Raw genomic sequence first — 20,743 nt, forward strand, 5'->3', positions numbered from 1 at the left:
CGTGCTTTGTTTCAAAATAGCTGTTATCTTATGACAGTTTTCTGGGTAGACCCACCACCCTGCCGGCTGGCTCTACTGATGGGCTCAAACGATGATACAGGTAGCCGAAGCAAGAACTGTAAGTGAACAGAAGTTAAATGGAGCCCACATTCAGAGGAGATGAAGGAAATATGTAAACGTATCTGGGTGGGATTGGTAAGATTTTGTAGGACATGGACGTAAGAGGCAGAGAAGAAATCGTAGGGCATTTAGGGTGGAAGCATTGGTGGCATAAATGAACACACTGTGGTCAGGGAACTGGACAGGGTGGCAGGTCAGAGCAGAGATGGAGGCAGGATGATGATGAATTGAAAGACAAGAGTGCCTACAGGGGTGGGTGGGCTCTCAAGCCTAGGCTGTGGTGTTAGTGACTATTGCTCATCTTCTTGCATATATACGTTTATTTTCATATGTATTTTCTTCATAAAACATTCAACATCAACCTTGTACAGCAAATAGTGGAAGATGAACCCACTTGGTCATGATGCAGCCTAAGAGCAGAGATGATATTTCCTCCACCTGGGAATAGCCTTAGTCCTGTGAAATTAGAAGGCTGTGAACTCTCCTTTGTTCCCTAGATTCCATAAAGAACAACAGCACAGGACTAAATGTTGAAGAATTATTCTAGCGCCACTGAATTTTATCTACTTGGCTTCCATGGCTCCAAAGAACTACACAATATTCTTTTTGCCACTTTCTTCTTTCTCTACTCAGTGACAGTCATGGGGAACATGGTCATCATTGTGATTGTCTGTGTTGATAAACGTCTGCAGTCCCCCATGTATTTCTTCCTTGGCCACCTCTCAGTCCTAGAGATCCTGATCACATCGGTTGCTGTCCCCTTAATGCTCTGGGGGCTGCTGCTTCCAGGGATGCAGGCAATGTCTTTGACAGCCTGTAGTGCACAATTATATTTGTACCTTTCTTTGGGTACGTCGGAGTTAGTATTAATTGGAGCAATGGCTGTGGACCGTTATGTGGCTGTCTGTAACCCTTTGAGGTACAACATCATTATGGACAGCCACACCTGCATCTGGGTGGTCATTGTGTCATGGGTGTTTGGGTTCCTATTTCAAATCTGGCCAGTCTATGCCACATTTCAGCTTACCTTCTGCAAATCAAATGTGATAGACCATTTTTTATGTGACCGAGGGCAACTGCTCAAACTATCCTGTGATGATAGCCTTTTCACAGAGTTTATCCTTTTTTTAATGGCTGTATTCATTATTGTTGGTTCTATGATCCCTACAATCATCTCCTACACCTACATCATCTCTACCATCCTCAAGATCCCCTCAGCCTCGGGCCGGAGGAAAGCTTTCTCTACTTGTGCCTCTCACTTCACCTTTGTTGTGATTGGCTATGGTACCTGCTTGTTCCTCTATGTGAAACCCAAGCAAACGCAGGCAGCTGAGTACAACAGGGTAGCGTCACTGATGGTTTTAGTGGTGACCCCTTTCCTGAACCCATTCATCTTCACCCTCCGGAATGACAAATTCATAGAGGCCTTTCGAGATGTCATGAAACGCTGCTATCAACTCCTCAAGGATTAGCTGTGTCCTAAGGACAATAATGAACTCATCATCATGGACCTGAGTAATCTTAAAACACTAATTCAACCTGAAATGATCATTTTCATCATCAAATAGTTTGTGATGCACAAAGGAATTCTAAAAATTTTTCATAGGAATTTTAAAACATGGCTGGTTCTCCAATTTATAATTAGATGATTCCTACATGGGAGATCACATTATTATTTTTTAACTGGATATATATGTTTATACACTCTTCTATACTTATGATACATCTTACAATATAAATTTAACAGGTGTAAATGTACAAAATATGGGTTTTTTTTAGAACTCTGAACTCTGACTGGGAAAAGCAAGGAAAAGCATAATTCACTCCATGGTCGCTGAGCTATGTGTTTGATTCTAGGTACTAGGGTCATTTTCCCATATTTTGTCCTGTGATTTGATGATATTTTCACTGCCTAAAGACCTTCTGTTTCTTCTGTAAGTGACAAGTCCAGCCTCATGTACAACCTTTTCCTGAGGTTCCTGCTCCAACGTTCAACAGGGACAGTACCTCCCTGTGGTTCTCAACTGACAGTTGTGAGAGTGAACTCACTCCATAGTCCTGACACCTCCCAACCTCAGGGCTAAATGTGTGTTAATTCAGGCACATCTACAATTGGTAGACTTTCTCAGAGTGAAGAGGGAGGGTTTTGGAAAGAAGTATTTTCTCATCTGTCATTGACTCTCATTATAACACCAGCCCCAAATGTGGGAGGGGAACTGGCTAGTTTTGGGAATTGAAATGACAAGGGTGAGCTGATCTTGCTGTGTCCCTGGGCTGAAGCAGGTGTGCATGGAGGGCAGAAAAATGGCAGCTCCTGGTCACTTCTCCCCATAGTCCTCACATTGGTCAATCCTGACACAGGACATTCCATCTCCCTTCTCTCTCAGCTACATTTCTAGGTTCCCTTCCTCCTCCCCCCCTCACAAGGACCAACTTTGCCAAGCTGTCTTCCAACTCTACAGTGAGTTTCCTCGTCTGCATCTCAATTCCTTTATTGTCCCATCCTGGCCTCTCTCCTTTCACACCACCATTGTCAATATTTCTGCCATTCTTATGTGGCTAAGCAGGGGTCAAAAGACTGTGCACATGAAACTTCCTTCCCAACATTATACATGTATGTTGTGAACTCACTGAAGGGACTGGGAAAAAAGAATGTGACATACATAACTGAAAAATAGTGTTTTGACTGGAATCTGTAAGACTAAGAGTGGAACTGAGCATGATCATAATAGTATTGTTAATAAAGTTGTTTCCCACTGAGAGTATGAGTTAACAATTCTGCAATTGCTATACCTGTATACTACAGGTGAACAAATAAAGATAACAACTGGTGGGAGCCAGGTCTGTCACTGTGGATGGGTATGTTACAGAGAAGCAAGAGGAGAAGGCTAGAATTAGCCATGTGGCACTGGATTCAAATTGGTGCATCAGTGTGCATGCATATTAGAAGATTATATGTATGTAGGTGGGTTGATTAATATATGATATAAATAAATGATATGGAAAATGACTCTTCTTTTTCGTAACTATTTTGGCCATTCTCTTGTCATTCTCTTTCCATATAAATTTAGGAGTCAGTTTGTAGATATCTACAAAATGCTTGCTGGGCTATTGATTGGGTCTGTGTTCAATCTATAGTTAGATTATTAAAACCCCGAGATCTAGGACTCCTTGCATTTGTATATGATTGTAAATTTTCTGCCTGACCATGGGGTTGAGTAGGGGTTCTTTGACGGTAAGAGGTCAATCCCTGTTCTTTCCTCCCTCTCACGTACTTGTTCTCTATGGCTCTTTTCAAATGTAGGCAAATATTTGTCTTTCTTCTGTGACATTAGGCTTGCTCCTGAATCTTTCCCTGGCACACACCAATGGCTTTACCTTTACATTTTATACCTTTATATTGTGTCGGTACCATTGTACAGAAGTGTCTCATAGGCTTTACAATTCCTCAGAGGCTATTTACGTGTATCAGGCCATCCTAGTCTATTAGAGTCCTCCTCCATTTTTCCTGCAACCTCCATCCCTCCAGTCCAACGAGCCAGTATTGTTTTTGAGCACTGTGCCTGATGTCATCTGTCCCTCTCAGGGGCACCACCAGTAGTCAGAAACTGTGTTCCTTATTATAGACTCTGAATCAGGGCCACTGCCCCAACCCTGGAGATTTTCCTGTTCACATCCTGTATGTGAACACTTGCTTTTATACCGAAACCTTCATATAACTTGGTATTAAGAATTCTTAAGACTCCAAAGCAAGAGGAAACAGAAGCTTTATTCACAATCATAGCAGCATTCCTTTCAATTGCCAAAAAGTGGAAGTGACCCAAAAGCCTCTCCACAGATGAGGAAACAGATGAATGTGTAAACAAAAGCTGGTATATGCGTACAATGGAATTTTATTCAGACTTAAAAACCAATGAAATTCTGATACATGCTGTCGTATAGATGACCCTTGAAAATATTGCTAAATGAAAGAAAGTGAATATAAAAGGGAAAATGTTGTATGTTTCCGTTTATGTGAGGTACCTAGAATAGTCCAGTTCCTAGAGACAGAAAGTAGAATAGTGAGCAGCAGGGGCTGGGGAAGGAGGAAATGGGAGTTACTAATTAATGGGGGCCAAGTGTCAGCTTAGGATGGTAAAGTGTTCTGGAGATGGAGGGTGGTGACGGTCGCACAACAATGTGAATGCACTTAATGCTACTGAATTGTACACTTAAGATGGTTAAAAATGACAAAATTGTGTTATATATTTTTTACCACAATAGAAAAGAAAAAAATATTAAATATTTCTAAATGATTTTTTATGATGAATCATCAGAGCTTTGATCCCCTCTTTGTTTTTTTTTAACTTTTAATTTTTAATTTTTTAATTTTTATTTTTTTCAGTATATGAAGTTTATTGTCAAATTGGTTTCCATACAACACCCAGTGCTCATCCCAAAAGGTGCCCTCCTCAATACCCATCATCCACCCTCCCCTCCCTCCCAGCCCCATCAACCCTCAGTTTGTTCTCAGTTTTTAAGAGTCTCTTATGCTTTGGCTCTCTTCCACTCTAACCTCTTTTTTTTTTCCTTCCCCTCCCCCATGGGTTTCTGTTAAGTTTCTCAGGATCCACATAAGAGTGAAACCATATGGTATCTGTCTTTCTCTGTATGGCTTATTTCACTTAGCATCACACTCTCCAGTTCCATCCACGTTGCTACAAAGGGCCATATTTCGTTCTTTCTCATTGCCATGTAGTACTCCATTGTGTATATAAACCACAATTTCTTTATCCATTCATCAGTTGATGGACATTTAGGCTCTTTCCATAATTTGGCTATTGTTGAGAGTGCTGCTATAAACATTGGGGTACAAGTGCCCCTATGCATCAGTACTCCTGTATCCCTTGGATAAATTCCTAGCAGTGCTATTGCTGGGTCATAGAGTAGGTCTATTTTTAATTTTTTGAGGAACCTCCACACTGTTTTCCAGAGTGGCTGCACCAATTTGCATTCCCACCAACAGTGCAAGAGGGTTCCCGTTTCTCCACATCCTCTCCAGCATCTATAGTCTCCTGATTTGTTCATTTTGGCCACTCTGACTGGCGTGAGGTGATATCTGAGTGTGGTTTTGATTTGTATTTCCCTGATGAGGAGCGACGTTGAGCATCTTTTCATGTGCCTGTTGGCCATCTGGATGTCTTCTTTAGAGAAGTGTCTATTCATGTCTTCTGCCCATTTCTTTACTGGATTATTTGTTTTTCGGGTGTGGAGTTTGGTGAGCTCTTTATAGATTTTGGATACTAGCCCTTTGTCCGATATGTCATTTGCAAATATCTTTTCCCATTCCGTTGGTTGCCTTTTAGTTTTGTTGGTTGTTTCCTTTGCTGTGCAGAAGCTTTTTATCTTCATAAGGTCCCAGTAGTTCATTTTTGCTTTTAATTCCCTTGCCTTTGGGGGTGTGTCAAGTAAGAGATTGCTACGGGTGAGTTCAGAGAGGTCTTTTCCTGCTTTCTCCTCTAGGGTTTTGATGGCTTCCTGTCTCACATTCAGGTCGTTTATCCATTTTGAGTTTATTTTTGTGAATGGTGTGAGAAAGTGGTCTAGTTTCAATCTTGTGCATGTTGCTGTCCAGTTCTCCCAGCACCATTTGTTAAAGAGACTGTCTTTTTTCCACTGGATATTCTTTCCTGCTTTGTCAAAGATTAGTTGGCCATACATTTGTGGGTCTAGTTCTGGGGTTTCTATTCTATTCCATTGGTCTATGTGTCTGTTTTTGTGCCAATACCCTTTGATCCCCTCTTTGATTCTCTTCACACTCTTCAGAGGTGACTGTGTTCAACTGTTTCTACTGGGATATATAAATAATATACTGACATTTTGTGATTTATCAAGTTGTTTTTTCTTTAGTTAATCACCTTATTTTTAAATTTTGATCAAATATTCATCCTGTTTTTTCTTCTTGTTTACCCCTGCAGATACCATAAACCTAACAATAAATTATTCCTTGTGCTTTGTGCTCCATAGGTCTTCTTGCTTGGTGTGCTTCTAAGTTTTGATGGGGCAGATTTTCCAGCATCCCTCTAACAGAGAACTCATAAAAGGTAAGCTATTTTGGATGTTTTTATTCCAGCTTCATACTTCATTGTCACTTTGGTCAGATGAAAACACCCACACACCAGCCACTGGGGATGCCTTGGCTGCAGATCCCCCAGCATCTAATGTACCTCACCCTGGTGCCCAGACCCAAAGGCAGCTTGGATGAGCTTTGGGCACAGGCTATTGAACATGCCCAGAAACTCACCTGGAATCTGTAGGCCAAAGAGAGACCACAAATGTGAGCATTAGCTCTTTCCTTTGGGAAAGCTAAAGGGAGGTTTTCAGCACCTGGCCTGGTGCATTACATGATCTAGAAGACAAACAAGCTTAAGAATTCACCAAGAGAGAGCTCAAGAAACAAGTGTATCCATATAAGTCCTGAGAAAGCCTCTGAATCTCTAGAATCACTCAGAATCAGTAGCCTAGCCTGGCTGATAGTAGGTCTTTTTCTTCTGAAGCCAGTCACTAATTTAATCTGATCCATTAATGAGAAATGAAATATTATTCAACCATAAAAAAGAAGAAAATCCTGTCATTTGCTAACAACATGAATAGCAAAATAGTAACATGGATAAATCTTGAGGGCATTATGCCAAGGGAAATAGATCAGACAGAGGAAGACAAATATTGTATATTTTCCCTTATATGTGGAATCTAAAAAAGCCACACTCCTAGGAATAGAGAGTAGACTGGTGGTTACTAGGGGCTGGGGAATGAGGGAAATTTGGAGATGTTGCTTGTAACTCTTATAAGTTATAACTCCCAGTTGTAAGATAGGTAAGTTTGTGGATCTAATGTACAGCATGGTGACTATAGAACTATGCTACATTGTATACTTGAAAGTTACTAATAGAATAGATATTAAATGTTCTCACCATGAAATAAAAAGTAATTTTGTGAGGGGACAGATGTGCTAACTAAATTTATTATGGTAATCAGTTCACAGCATATATGTATATCAAATTATTCATATTTGCATAATTACATGAGGAAAAGTCTGGAAGTCAAGGTAGGTAACTGATTACCAACTGGGCTATTAGGAGTAGGAGTGAAAGAAGTATTTCTTATTGAATAACCTTTTATATTGTTTTGGTGTGTGTTTCATGAGAATGTATTACCAATGAAATTCTATATTATCAATTTAAAAATAAAAGATGTAAAATTATTCTGTGTTTTTCCAATGTCTTTGAGTCATACTAATTAAACTCTAGCTTTCGATTGCCAGGAAGGTTTGATTGTTTATGAGGATATCTCATTATTTTTAGCAAATGAGTATTTACTTAAGTCTATATACTCTGTAAAGTTTCTGTTTAGCTGAAGGTAGAAAATGGGAGAACAGTAGGGGAGGAGGGATGGAGTTTCACATTTTTCTACTTGGGCCTTTGGTTACTTTGTCATGACATTCAGGGGTTCTTCAGATATTGAGCACACGTATCCGATATTATCTTACATGCACATTGGAAATACCTTTTATCAGTCTAGTTTTTCTATTCGTTAAAAAAAATTCAATTCCAGCATGGCTAACGTGCAGCGTTATGTTTCAGGTGTACAATATAGCGATTCAACAGTTCTATACATTACTCAGTGCTCATGAAGGTTAAGTGTGCTCTCAATCCCCATCCCCTATTTCACCCATCCCCCTACCCACCTCCCCTTAGGTAGCCATGTTTGTTCCCTATAGTTAATAGTGTATTTGTTGGTTTGTCTAATTTTTTCTTCATTTATTTCTTACATTCCATATATGAGTGAAATCATACGGTAATTGTCTTTCTCTAACTTATTTCACTTAGTATAATACATTTTAGACTTTAGATCTATCCATACTGTTGCAAATGGCAACATTTCATTCTTCTTATGGCTGAGTAATATTTCATTATATATATTGAATATATATATACACACATTATATACACACACATATATATATATATATATATATATATATATATATACCACTTTTCTTTATCCATTTGCTTATCGATGGACATTTGGGTTGTTTATGTAGTTTGGCTATTTCAGTAATGCTATAATAAACATAGAGGTGCATATATCTTTTTGAATTAGTGTTTTTGTATTCTTTGGGTAAATACCTAGTAGTGGAATTACTGGGTTATATGGCAATTCTTTTTTAAAATTTTTTTTTTTCAACGTTTATTTATTTTTGGGACAGAGAGAGACAGAGCATGAACGGGGGAGGGGCAGAGAGAGAGGGAGACACAGAATCGGAAACAGGCTCCAGGCTCTGAGCCATCAGCCCAGAGCCTGACGCGGGGCTCGAACTCACGGACCGCGAGATCGTGACCTGGCTGAAGTCGGACGCTTAACCGACTGCGCCACCCAGGCGCCCCTATGGCAATTCTATGTTTAATTTTTTGAGGAACCTCCGTACTGTTTCCGCAGTGGCTGCACCAGTTTGCATTCTCACCAACAGTGTGAGAGGGTTTCTTTTCCTCCACATCCTTACCAACTCCTTACCAACAATTCAGTAGGTTGTCTTTGTTTTCTTGTGTTTCTGATTTTAGCCATTCTGACAGGTGTGAGGTGATAGCTCATTGTAGTTTTGATTTGAATTTCCCTGATGATGAGTGATGTTGAGCATCTTTTCATGTGTCTGTTGACCATCCATATGTTTTCTTTGGAGAAATGTCTGTTAATGTCTTCTGCCCATTTTTAATTTTGTTTTTTGGGTGTTGAGTTGTATCAGTTCTTGTATACATTTTGGAAAGTAACCCTTTATTGGGTATGTCATTGCAAATATCTTCTCCCATTCAGTAGGTTGTCTTTTTGCTGTGTTGAGTGTTTCCTTTGCTATGCAGAAGCTTTTCATTTCAGTATAGTACCAATTCTTTATTTTTGCTTTTGTTTTCCTTGCTTCCGGAGACACATCTGGAAGAATGTTTCCACTGATGTCACAGAAATGACTGCCTGTGCTCTCTCCTAGGATGTTTATGGTTTCAGGTTTCACATTTTGGTGTTTTACCCATTCTGAGTTTATTTTTGTTTATGGTGTAAGAAAGTGGTCCAGTTTCATTCATTGTTTTTGCATGTTGCTGCCCAGTTTTCCCAACGCCATTTGTTGAAGAGACCGTCTTTCCCATTCATGTTCTTGCCTCCTGTGTCAAAGATTAATTGACCTGTAAGTGTTGGTTTATTTCTTGTCTCTCTGTTGTGTTTCCTTGATTATGAGCCTGTTTTTGTGCCAGTATTGTACTGCTTTGATCACTACAGCTTTGTAGTATATCTTGAAATCTGAGATTGTGTTAATACCTCCAGTTTTCTTCTTTTTTTCAACATTACTTGGGCTATTGAGGGTCTTTTGTGGTTCCATATGATTTTTAAGATTATTTGTTCTAGTTCCATGAAACACGCTGTTGGTATTTTGGTAGGGATTGCAGTAAAGCTGTAGATGGCTTTGGGTTGTATGGACATTTTAATAATATTTATTCTCCCAATCCATGAGCATGGATATCATTGCACTTGTTTGTATCCTATACAATTTCTTTCATCAATGTTTTATAGTTTTCAGAGTACAGGTCTTTTACCTCCTCAGTTAAGTTTATTCCTAGGTTTCTTATTATTTTTGGTGCAATTATAAACGGGATTGGTTCCTTGATTTCTCTTTATGTTGCTTCATTAATGGTGTATAGAAAAGCAACAGATTTTTGAATGTTGATTTTGTATTCTGTGACTTGACTAAATTTGTGTATCTGTTCTAGCAACTTTTTGGTGGAGTTTATTGGGTTTTGAATTTAGAGTATCATGTTACCTGCAAATAGTGAAAGTCTGATTTCTACCCTGTTGATTTGGATGCCTTTTATTTATTTTGTTGTCTGACTGCTGAGGCTAGGTATTCCAGTACTGTGTGAAATAACAGTGGTGAGAGTGGACATCCCTGTCTTGTTCCTGACCGTAGGGGAAAGCTCTCACTTTTTCCCCATTGAGGATGTTGTTAGCTGTGGGTTTTCCATATATGGACTTTATTTTGTTGAGGTATGTCCCTCTAAACCTACTTTGTTGAAGGTTTTTATCATGTATTTTACTTTGTCACATGCTTTTTCTGCATCTATTGAAATGATCATATAGTTTTTATCCTTTCTCTTATAGAAGTGATGTATCATGTTGATTGATTTGTGAAGCTTGAACCACCTTGCATCGTAGGAATTTATCCCACTTGATCGTGGTGAATGACTTTTTAAATTATTTAAATCATTGGCTTCTGTTTGTTAATATTTTTGTGGGGATTATCACATCTATGTTCATCAGCAATATGGGTCTGTAGTTCCCTGTTTTTTATAGCATCTTTTAAAAAGTTTATTTATTTTTGAGAGAGGGGGAGGGCAGAAGGAGAGGAGACAGAGAATTATAAGCGTGGAGCCTGATGCGGGGCTCAAACTCATGAACCATAAGATCATGACGAGCTGAAATCAAGAGTTAGGCCCTTAACTGCCTGAGCCACCCAGGAGCCCCTTTTGTAGTGCCTTTATCTGGGTATTTATTATTATTGGGTAATGCTAGCCTCATAGAATGAATTTGGAACCTTTCCTTTCTCTGCTATTATTTGGAATAGTTTGAGAAAATTAAGTTTTCTTTAAAGTTAATTTTTTTTAAGTTTATTCATTTATTTTGAGAGAGAGACAGAGTGAGTAGGGAAGGGACAGAGAGAGAGAGGGAGGGAGAGATTCCCAAGCGGCCTTCATGCTGCTAGCACAGAGCCCAAGACAGGGCTCGAACTCATTTAACTGAGATCATGACCTGAGCCGAAACCAAGAGTCAGATGCTTAACTAACTGAGCTGCCCAGGTGTCCCATGTCTTCTTTACATTTTTTGTTGAATTCGCTTGTGAAGTCATCTGGTCCTGGACTTTTGTTTGTTGGGATTTTTTTATTTTATTACTGATTCAATTTTGTAGCTGGTAATCAATGTGTTCAAGCTTTCTATTTCTTCTGGATTCAGTTTTGGATTCAGTTATGTTTCTAGGAATCTATCCATTTTTTCTAGGTTGTCCAAGTTCTTGACATATAATTTTTTAATAACATTCTCTTATAATCCTTTGTATTTCTGAGTCAGTTATTTCTCTCTTTAATTTCTGATTGTCAACCAAATCCCAGTAAGTTATTTTGTAGATAATGACAAGGTGATACTAATGTTTATATGGAAAGGGAAAAGGCTCAGAATAGCCAACATAATAGAAGAACAGAGTTGAAGGTATTGTCTCTACTCAACTTCAAGACTTATTATAGAACTGTAGTTTTCAAGACAGAGTGTTATTGGTGAAATAATAGAGAAATATATCAGTGGAAAAGAACAGAAAGCCCAGAAATAGACACACACAGATATCATCAACTGACCTGTAACAAAAAACAAAGGCAGTTCCATGAAGAAGGGATAGTCTTTTCAACAAAAGGTGCCGGAACAACTGGACATCTTCATGAAAAATAATTCTGGACACAGACTTTACACCTTTCACAAAAGCAAACTCAACTTGGAGCAGAGACCTAAATGTCAAATGCAAAGCTACAAAACATCATAACGTAACAGTGGAGAAAACTAGGTGACCTTGTGTTTGATGACTATGTTTTAGATACAACACCAAAAGCATGATTTAGGAAACAAAAAATTGAAAACATGAACTTCTGCTCTGGGAAAGACTGTTAAGAGAATGAAATGACAAACCACAGTTTGGGAGAAGATACTTATAAAGCACATATGAAATATTGCACATGTATCCAAAATATACAAAGAACTCTTCAAACTCAACAATAAGAACACATAACTAGACGGACATTGAGGAGGGCACCTGTTGGGATGAGCACTGGGTGTTGTATAGAAACTAATTTGACAGTAAATTTCATATTAAAAAAATAAGAACACATAACTCAATTAAAAAATGGACAAAAGATCTGAACAGACCCTTCACTAAAGAACATATGCAGGTGATAAATAAGCATATAAAAAATGGTCAACATCCTATGTCATCAGGAAATTGCAACTTAAACAACAATGAATGTTAATGAATGTTAACACCTAAGAGAATGGCTAAAGTCTAAAACACCAAATGCTGGTGACAATGTGGACAAGTGGAATTCTCATTATTATGTTGGGAATGAAAAATGGTATAGTCACTTTGAAAGACAATTTGGCAATTTCTTGCAAAGCTAAATATACTCTTACCATTCAACCCAGCAATTATCTTCCTTAGTATACACACAAATGAGTTGAAAACTTATGTCCACACATAATCTTGCACAGAATGTTTACTGTAAGTATATTCATATTTTCCCCAATTTGGAAGCAGCCAAGACCTCTGTTATGGGTTGAATTATGTCTGTCAACATTCATATGTTGAAGTTCTAACCTCCCAGTACATCAGCATGTGAACTTGGTTGGAAATGGGGTGGTTGCAGATGTAATCGGTGAAGATGAGGCCATAGTGGATCCCTATCTTAATGATTGGCACCCTTATAAATAGAATAGCATATGAAGAGACACACATAGGGATAATGCCTTGAGAACATGAAACGTAAACCAGATAGCAATAGAGAAGACTCAATAAAGCCAAATGTAATGTCTTGGAAAAGAATAATATAATTGGTCAATCCCTAACAAGAATGACCGAGGAAAAAACAGAAACACAAATTACCAGTGTCACAAATGGAAACAAGGGGTATCACAATGGTACCATAATTCTTAAATCTATAAAAACGGGTATCATGAACAACTTTGTCAATAAACTTGACAGATGAATTAAGCAATTCACCTTGCAAACACAATCTGAAGTAGAAGTTTTGAATAGTCCTTTAGCTACTAAAGATGTTTCACCTGTAAATACTTTCTCATAGAGAAAACTCTTGGGCTAGAGGTCCTCGCTAGACATGGAGTTTCCCCAACAACTTGGAAGGAGATAATACAAACTTTTCCCACATAAAATAGGAAAGGAGGGCATATTTTCCAATTCATTTTATGATAACCAAAATTACCTTCATGCCAAAACCTGACAAGGACCTTACATAAAAGAAAATTAAGGCTAATGCCTTTCATTAACATAGAGGCCAAAATCCTGAATAAAAGGCTAATCTATATAATCCAATAAGTTAAAAATGATAGCGAACATACCTCCATACAATATGCATTTTTGGTGTCTGACCTTTTCATTCATTGTAATGTACTTGAATTCAACCATTTTGTGTCTATCAACAGTTTGTTACTTTTTGTTGCTGAGTAGTATTTCTTCATATGAATATATCCATCTCTGTTGATACATATTTATTTTATGTTATTTTAGTTACAATGAATACAGGCACTATGAACATTATAACAGAAGTATGTTTTGATTCATTTTAGGAAACTGTCTACAAGTAGAATTGCTGAATTATATATATATATATATATATATATATATATATATATTTAAGTTTTTAAGAAATGAAACTTTTTCTGAAGGAGTTTTAATACTTTATGTTCCTTCTTCCTTCTCCATTTCTACTCTTCCAGTGTATAGTGGAAAATACTGTAAAGATATCTAGAAAACTGAACCATGCCTTGAATTAAGAAAATTGATTCTGGGGGAGCCTGAGTGGCTCAGTCGGTTGGGTGTCCAACTCTTGATTTCAGCTTAGGTCTTGATTTCACCTTTTGTGAGTTTGAGCCCCGCATTGGACTTGTACTGGCAACCCAGGGCCTGCTTGGGATTCTCTCTCTCTCTCTCTCTCTCTCTCTCTCTCTCTCTCTCTGCCCCTCCCCCACTCGTGCTCTGTCTGTCTCTCTCTCTCTCACTGTCTCTCTCTCTCAAAAAAAAAAAAAAACCAAACATTAAAAAAATTTTAAAAAAAGAAAAGAAATACCTGACCAGAGACTCTTTGGATGGGCCCAATACAATCTCATTTAAAAAACAAAACAGATGAGCAAAGGAGAAAAATGATAGAGAAGTAAACCAAGAAAGACTCTTAACTATAGAAAACAAACTGATGATTACCAGAGGGGAGGTGGGGGTGGGTGGGTGAAGTGGGTGATGGGGATTAAGGAGGGCACTTGTTATGATGATCACCAGGTGATGTATGGAAGTGTTGAATCATTGTATTGTACACCTGAAACTACTATTCCACTGCATGTTAACTAACAGGAATTTAAATAAAAACTTAAAAAAAAGATTATAAATTATTGTAACTTTGGAGAATGAATGGTAACAGCTAATAATTTAATACAATTAAAAAGTTGTACAAATTATCATACAAGAGAGTATTTATTGCATCAATATACACATGAAAAATTGGACAAAATGTTTGTAAATCAGCATATTCATTAATTAATTATCAGTATTTTCATAAGCAAATATTTGTTAAGCAATTACATAAAATGTGATTAACATATTTTTAATATGGAAAAGTTTAATAGACACACAAGCATGTGTACATACACACATATATATATTAAGAAGAAGGTAGCAGGAAAGTATATTAATTAAAACATATTTTACTTAGAATATATACAGATATTCTTGTAAACACACAGAAAATTCTGTATGAATAGACTAGAAATTTTTAATAATAATTTATAATAATATTTAGCTCTAGGAGATGGATCAGGAGAATCAAGCAGATGGGGAGAGAGATATTTATGCTTTACCTTATATCCTTCCATTTGATTTTTAAATAATACCTGTGCTAATTTCATGAAAGATGGCAGTTGTTTTCAATGTTAAAAGTAAGTGTTTTAAGTGTGATTTTGCTTTTAAACTCAGCATCCCAGCCATTCTCTCTTTTATGCAGTATTTTGTTGTTGTTGTTGTTAATTCTGAATAGTGTTCCTTCAAGTTTGACCCCTCAGTTCAAGCAGCACAGGGAGGTGACCTGAGAGCATTTGAAGATCTAGAAGGGAAATGTATGGCTGAACACCCAGAGTTGGGTGCATGTTGGAGGGACTGGAATGGGCTGTGGCATTATCAGAAGGTGACATTGGAGTAGGTGGCAGGTCCTCTCTATTTGTCTTGCCAGGTTCCCATAACTGTGGACAGAGGGTATGTGGTTTAGAGTGTGCAGAGATCATCGGGAAAGCTGTGTTTGCTGAAACCTTGGAGATGAAGAAGAAGAAGATTTAGTGGCCCCTAAGTTTCTGAGTCTGTCTTGGAGTCATCAGCTTGGGGGCAGGGCAGGCTCTGTAGGGCTAAATGGAGTCAGGGAGAAGCAGAGAGCAGATGAGGGGGCTGAGTGTTCACAGCTTGGTAGTGGTGATAACTAAGGGTCTGGGAGGATGGCAGCCTGAAAGTTGAGAAATTCCTGAGTAGGAGTGTTTAAGTTTTCCCAATGCAGAGAACTTTACCGGGATCTAAAACTTGATTATCCTCAGGAGGGAAGAGTGAAAGTTTCTTCAGCTTTTCCTTGACTACATCCCTAGTGTGTCGCTGAACCTGTGCAAATTGTTCCTCAGTGTATAACTATCCATCCTTAGGGATGGATAACTGCCTCCCTGGATGTGTATAACTATCCATCCCTAGGGATGGATAGTTAGAAGGCAGAGAGAATGAGGGGGAGGGAGATAGCTAGATTCCTCTCAGCACTACTTCTGCACTTTTTCCGGAGCTCCTGTGTGTCGATAGTATTTTTCACCATGAGTGGAGACAGCAGGAACTACTCATTGTCTCCCAAGCATGACTCTTTACTAACCATGGGTAGCCTGGGTTGATGCTTGAGGAGCCAAAGGACGTTCCAACCCTTTTCTGGAGGTGAGTGTCTTCCAGGCATGCCCCTCGGTGAAGGAGAGAGTTCAAGGGCATTATCATGGGAGGGTCTAGGCTTGGCTGCCAGGTGGAATAAGGACACCTAGAGCCTGAAGAGTAGGACTAAGGCAGCTGCAGATTAGATGACCTTCCATCAAATCATCCCTCCATAGCAAAGAGCAGCTTCATGGTGCCCAGTGCTGGCGACGAGCACACGCTCTGCCATCACCTAAGTTCCTGTTCTCTCATATCTCTTCATCTCTTCCATATACCTCCTTGCCATCTTGTGGGGATCTCTGGGAAGAAAGATTGCAGGTTGACTGGGCGATGCTTTGGAGAAAAGTGAATGGAAGGAAAGATACTCTTTGTTTATTCATTGACTTGTTCTTTAACCTGTTAATTGTTAAAGCCATTTAAAAATATTTATAGAACACGTACTTTGTCAGACTCTGTTCTTGTCACAAGTAGTAATACCAGAAAGATAAAAAACTTGCCTCAAGGTACTTAATTCTAATGTGGGATTTTGATGATGATAAATTAATAAACAAATGTATTATATTATTTGAGCTATTTCTGAGAGCCAATAGCAAAATACAATCCGAAGAGGTTAGAAGTGAAATTATGCATGGTGCATGAATTATTTGAAGGGGATGTGTGAGAAAGTGCTGTGGAGAGGAGATATTTGAGCAAAGACCTGCATGTGCTGAGGCAAGGAGCTCACACCTCCTGAGGAACTCAGTATGATTTATATCAGTGTCTTCTAACTATTTTCTTACCCTAGGGTCTGGGGAAAATAGAAGGTCATAGAAAAGCATATGTGCTCTTTGGAATTTTCTAAATTGTTCTACAAGACTGGGATCCTGGCAGTTCAGTTAGAGGGATAGGTTGCCCATTTGGAGGTCTTGTCTCTCATCTGGAACTAGACATTTGTGACCTGGGGGAATATGGAGGATTTTGTCTCTATATCACAGCTGTTTTCTTGCCTTCTGACCCCAGGGTGGAGACTGCAGTACAGACAGGACTTCCTTCTGCCGACATCCTTCCTGTTGTCATTTACTGACCAGGAGAATCATAATCTCAGTGTTAGTGGTCACTATAGGGGAAATTAGAGTGTCTTTGCTCTTGGAGGATAAACATTCACTGAAATGAGAAAAGGAGGATGACTCATTATGAGAACAAGAAGGAGGAGGTGAATAATCCATCCAGGGAGGCAGCTTTTTAGAAGTCAGGGAAAAACTCACTATTTTGTCTCAAAATAGCTGTTCTCTTATGACAATGTGCTAGAAATGTCTCACTTGGTAGCCACACCATAAAGTTGATAATATAATCGAGGCAGAAATTTAATATGAATACAATGCAAATGGAGTCTGTGTTTAGAGGACACAAAGAAAGGAGGAACCATGTCTGGGTGTGCTTGGGTATCATGGGGATTGGTTATTCTCAGAACTCTTGAAATGTAGCAAGATTATGCAGAGGATGCATATGAAAGGCAGAGAAGACACTTTTGGGCACTGGAGATGGAGGAGTGGATGGTATAAATGAGAACAATGTGGTCAGGGACGGGATGGCAGGTCAGGGCAGGACTGGAGGCAGGATGGCTGGTGAACTGGGAGATGGGTACATACTGGGTGGGTGGGTTTTCATGCCTCAGGTGTGGTGTTGGTGGCTACTGCTCATCTTTTTGGGCATTTACGTTTACCTTCATATATTACACATATCCTTCATAAAACATTTAACACCAACCTTGTATAAAATAGTAGCATTATCTTGTGAAGTCAAAGAGTAGGATATATTTCCTCATGTTGGAATTATCTTGAATCTTCCTGTGATCAGAAACTTGTTTTCTCTCTTTAGTCTTTAGATTCCACAAGGAACAAGAGCTCAGAACTAAATGTTGGGGAATCACTCTAGTGCCACTGAATTTTATCTCCTTGGCTTCCCTGGCTCCCGAGAACTACATCATATTCTCTTTGCTATCTTCTTCTTCTTCTACTCAGTGACATTAATGGGAAACATGGTCATCATTGTGATTGTCTGTGTGGACAGACGTCTGCAGTCCCCCATGTATTTCTTCCTTGGTCATCTCTCTGCCTTGGAGATCTTGGTTACCACTAATATCGTGCCCATGATGCTTTGGGGGCTGCTGCTCCCTGGGATGCAGACAATATCTCTGGCTGCATGTGTCACCCAGCTCTTCCTGTACCTTTCTTTGGGGACCACAGAGTTTACATTACTGGGAGCGATGGCTGTGGACCGTTACGTGGCTGTCTGTAACCCTCTGAGGTACGACATCATTATGAACAGCCGCACCTGCATCTGGGTGGTCATTATGTCATGGGTGTTTGGGTTCCTTTCTGAAATCTGGCCAGTTTATGCCACATTTCAGCTTACCTTCTGCAAATCAAATGTGGTGAACAATTTCTTCTGTGACCGAGGGCAATTGCTCAATCTATCCTGCAATGATACCCTTTTCATAGAGTTCATCCTATTCTTAATGGCTGTTTTTATTCTTTTTGGTTCTCTTATCCCTACAATCATCTCCTACACCTACATCATCTCCACCATCATCAAGATTCCCTCTGTCTCTGGCCGAAGGAAAGCCTTCTCTACTTGTGCATCCCACTTCACTTATGTCGTGATCGGCTATGGCACCTGCTTGTTCCTCTATGTGAAACCCAAGCAAACGCAGGCAGCTGAGTACAACAGGGTAGCGTCACTGATGGTTTTAGTGGTGACCCCTTTTCTAAACCCATTTATCTTCACCCTACGGAATGAAAAATTCATAGAGGTCTTTCGGGATGTCATGAAACGCTGCTCTCAACTCCTCAAGGGTTAGCTGGTTCCTAAGTACAAACATGAACTCATCATCATGGACCTGAGCAGTCTCATAGCACTAATTCAAATCTGAAATGATCATTTTCATCATCAAATAGTTTGTCATCTGCAAGGGAATTCTACAAAATTCTTCAAGGGAATTTTAAGACACTGATAGTCCACCAACTTATATTCGGATTTTTCCTTATTGGAGATCACATTATTATTTTCTAATTGAATATAGACATTTGTATATTCCTCTGTAGTTATAGTACATCTTACAATATACATTTTTGAAGTGTAAATGTACAAAATATATGTAATATTTTTAAGGACACTCAGCTCTGGGAGCCCTTGGGTCTTTCAGTCGGTAAGTGACTAACTTCATCTCAGGTCATGATCTTGCGGTTCATGAATTGAGCACGATCATAATATTATTGTTAATAAAGTTGTTTCCCACTGGGGGTATGACTTAGCAATTCTGCAATTGCTGTACACATATACTACAGGTGAACAAAAGAAGATAACAACTGGTGGGAGCCAGTTTCTTATGTGGATAGGTGTGTTCCAGAGAAGCAAGAGGAGAAGGCTAGAATCTGGATTCAAATTGGTGCATCAGTGTGCACGCATATTAGAAGATTATATGTATGTAGGTGGGTTGATTAATATATGATATAAATAAATGATATGGAAAATGACTCTTCTTTTTCGTAACTATTTTGGCCATTCTCTTGTCATTCTCTTTCCATATAAATTTTGAAGTTGGTTTGTAGATATCTACAAAATGCTTGCTGGGCTATTGATTGGGACTGTGTTCAATCCATAGTTAGATTATTAAAGCCCTGAGATCTAGGACTCCTTGCATTTGTATATGATTGTAAATTTTCTGCCTGACCATGCGGTTCAGTAGGGGTTCTTTGACGGTAAGAGGTCAATCCCTGTTCTTTCCTCCCTCTCACGTACTTGTTCTCTATGGCTCTTTTCAAATGTAGGCAAATATTTGTCTTTCTTCTGTGACATTAGGCTTGCCCCTGAATCTTTCACTGGCACACACCAATGGCTTGACCTTTACATTTTATACCTTTATATTGTGTCAGTACCATTGTACAGAAGTGTCTCGTAGGCTTTACAACTCCTCAGAGGCCATTTACATGTATCAGGCCATCCTAGTCTATTAGAGTCCTCCTCCATTTTTCCTGCAACCTCCATCCCTCCAGTCCAACGAGCCAGTATTGTTTTTGAGCACTGTGCCTGATGTCATCTGTCCCTCTCAGGGGCACCACCAGTAGTCAGAAACTGTGTTCCTTATTATAGACTCTGAATCAGGGCCACTGCCCCAACCCTGGAGATTTTCCTGTTCACATGCTGTATGTGAACACTTGCTTTTATACCAAAACCTTCATATAACTTGGTATTAAGAATTCTTAAGACTCCAAAGCAAGAGGAAACAGAAGCTTTATTCACAATCATAGCAGCATTCCTTTCAATTGCCAAAAAGTGGAAGTGACCCAAAAGCCTCTCCACAGATGAGGAAACAGATGAATGTGTAAACAAAAGCTGGTATATGCGTACAGTGGAATTTTTTTTTATTTTTTTTTTTCAACGTTTATTTATTTTTGGGACAGAGAGAGACAGAGCATGAACGGGGGAGGGGCAGAGAGAGAGGGAGACACAGAATCGGAAACAGGCTCCAGGCTCTGAGCCATCAGCCCAGAGCCTGACGCGGGGCTCGAACTCACGGACCGCGAGATCGTGACCTGGCTGAAGTCGGACGCTTAACGACTGCGCCACCCAGGCGCCCCGTGCGTACAGTGGAATTTTATTCAGACTTAAAAACCAATGAAATTCTGATACATGCTGTCGTATAGATGACCCTTGAAAATATTGCTAAATGAAAGAAAGTGAATATAAAAGGGAAAATGTTGTATGTTTCCGTTTATGTGAGGTACCTAGAATAGTCCAGTTCCTAGAGACAGAAAGTAGAATAGTGAGCAGCAGGGGCTGGGGAAGGAGGAAATG

At 39.1% G+C, this 20,743-nt stretch overlaps 2 protein-coding genes across 2 annotated transcripts; both read left to right on the forward strand.

Moving 5' to 3' along the window:
- Positions 1-647: 647 nt before the first annotated feature.
- LOC124525146 (putative olfactory receptor 9A1) lies at positions 648-1,592 on the forward strand. The gene has a single exon (XM_047097668.1). The coding sequence runs from the start codon at positions 648-650 to the stop codon at positions 1,590-1,592; it is 945 nt and encodes a 314-aa protein (XP_046953624.1).
- A 16,209-nt stretch (positions 1,593-17,801) lies between these two features.
- LOC124525121 (olfactory receptor 9A4-like) lies at positions 17,802-18,746 on the forward strand. Its single transcript, XM_047097607.1, has one exon. The coding sequence runs from the start codon at positions 17,802-17,804 to the stop codon at positions 18,744-18,746; it is 945 nt and encodes a 314-aa protein (XP_046953563.1).
- Positions 18,747-20,743: the final 1,997 nt, after the last annotated feature.

This window comes from Lynx rufus, unplaced genomic scaffold (genome assembly GCF_022079265.1).
Source record: "Lynx rufus isolate CCGP_SWC_20201006 ecotype Redwood Valley unplaced genomic scaffold, mLynRuf1.p SCAF_4, whole genome shotgun sequence".
In the NCBI taxonomy this organism is placed as follows: Eukaryota; Metazoa; Chordata; class Mammalia; order Carnivora; family Felidae; genus Lynx; species Lynx rufus.

Excerpts from the sequence above, each read along its gene's own strand:
- LOC124525146 (XM_047097668.1), top strand. The coding sequence starts at position 648 with ATGTTGAAGAATTATTCTAGCGCCACTGAATTTTATCTACTTGGCTTC.
- LOC124525121 (XM_047097607.1), top strand. The coding sequence starts at position 17,802 with ATGTTGGGGAATCACTCTAGTGCCACTGAATTTTATCTCCTTGGCTTC.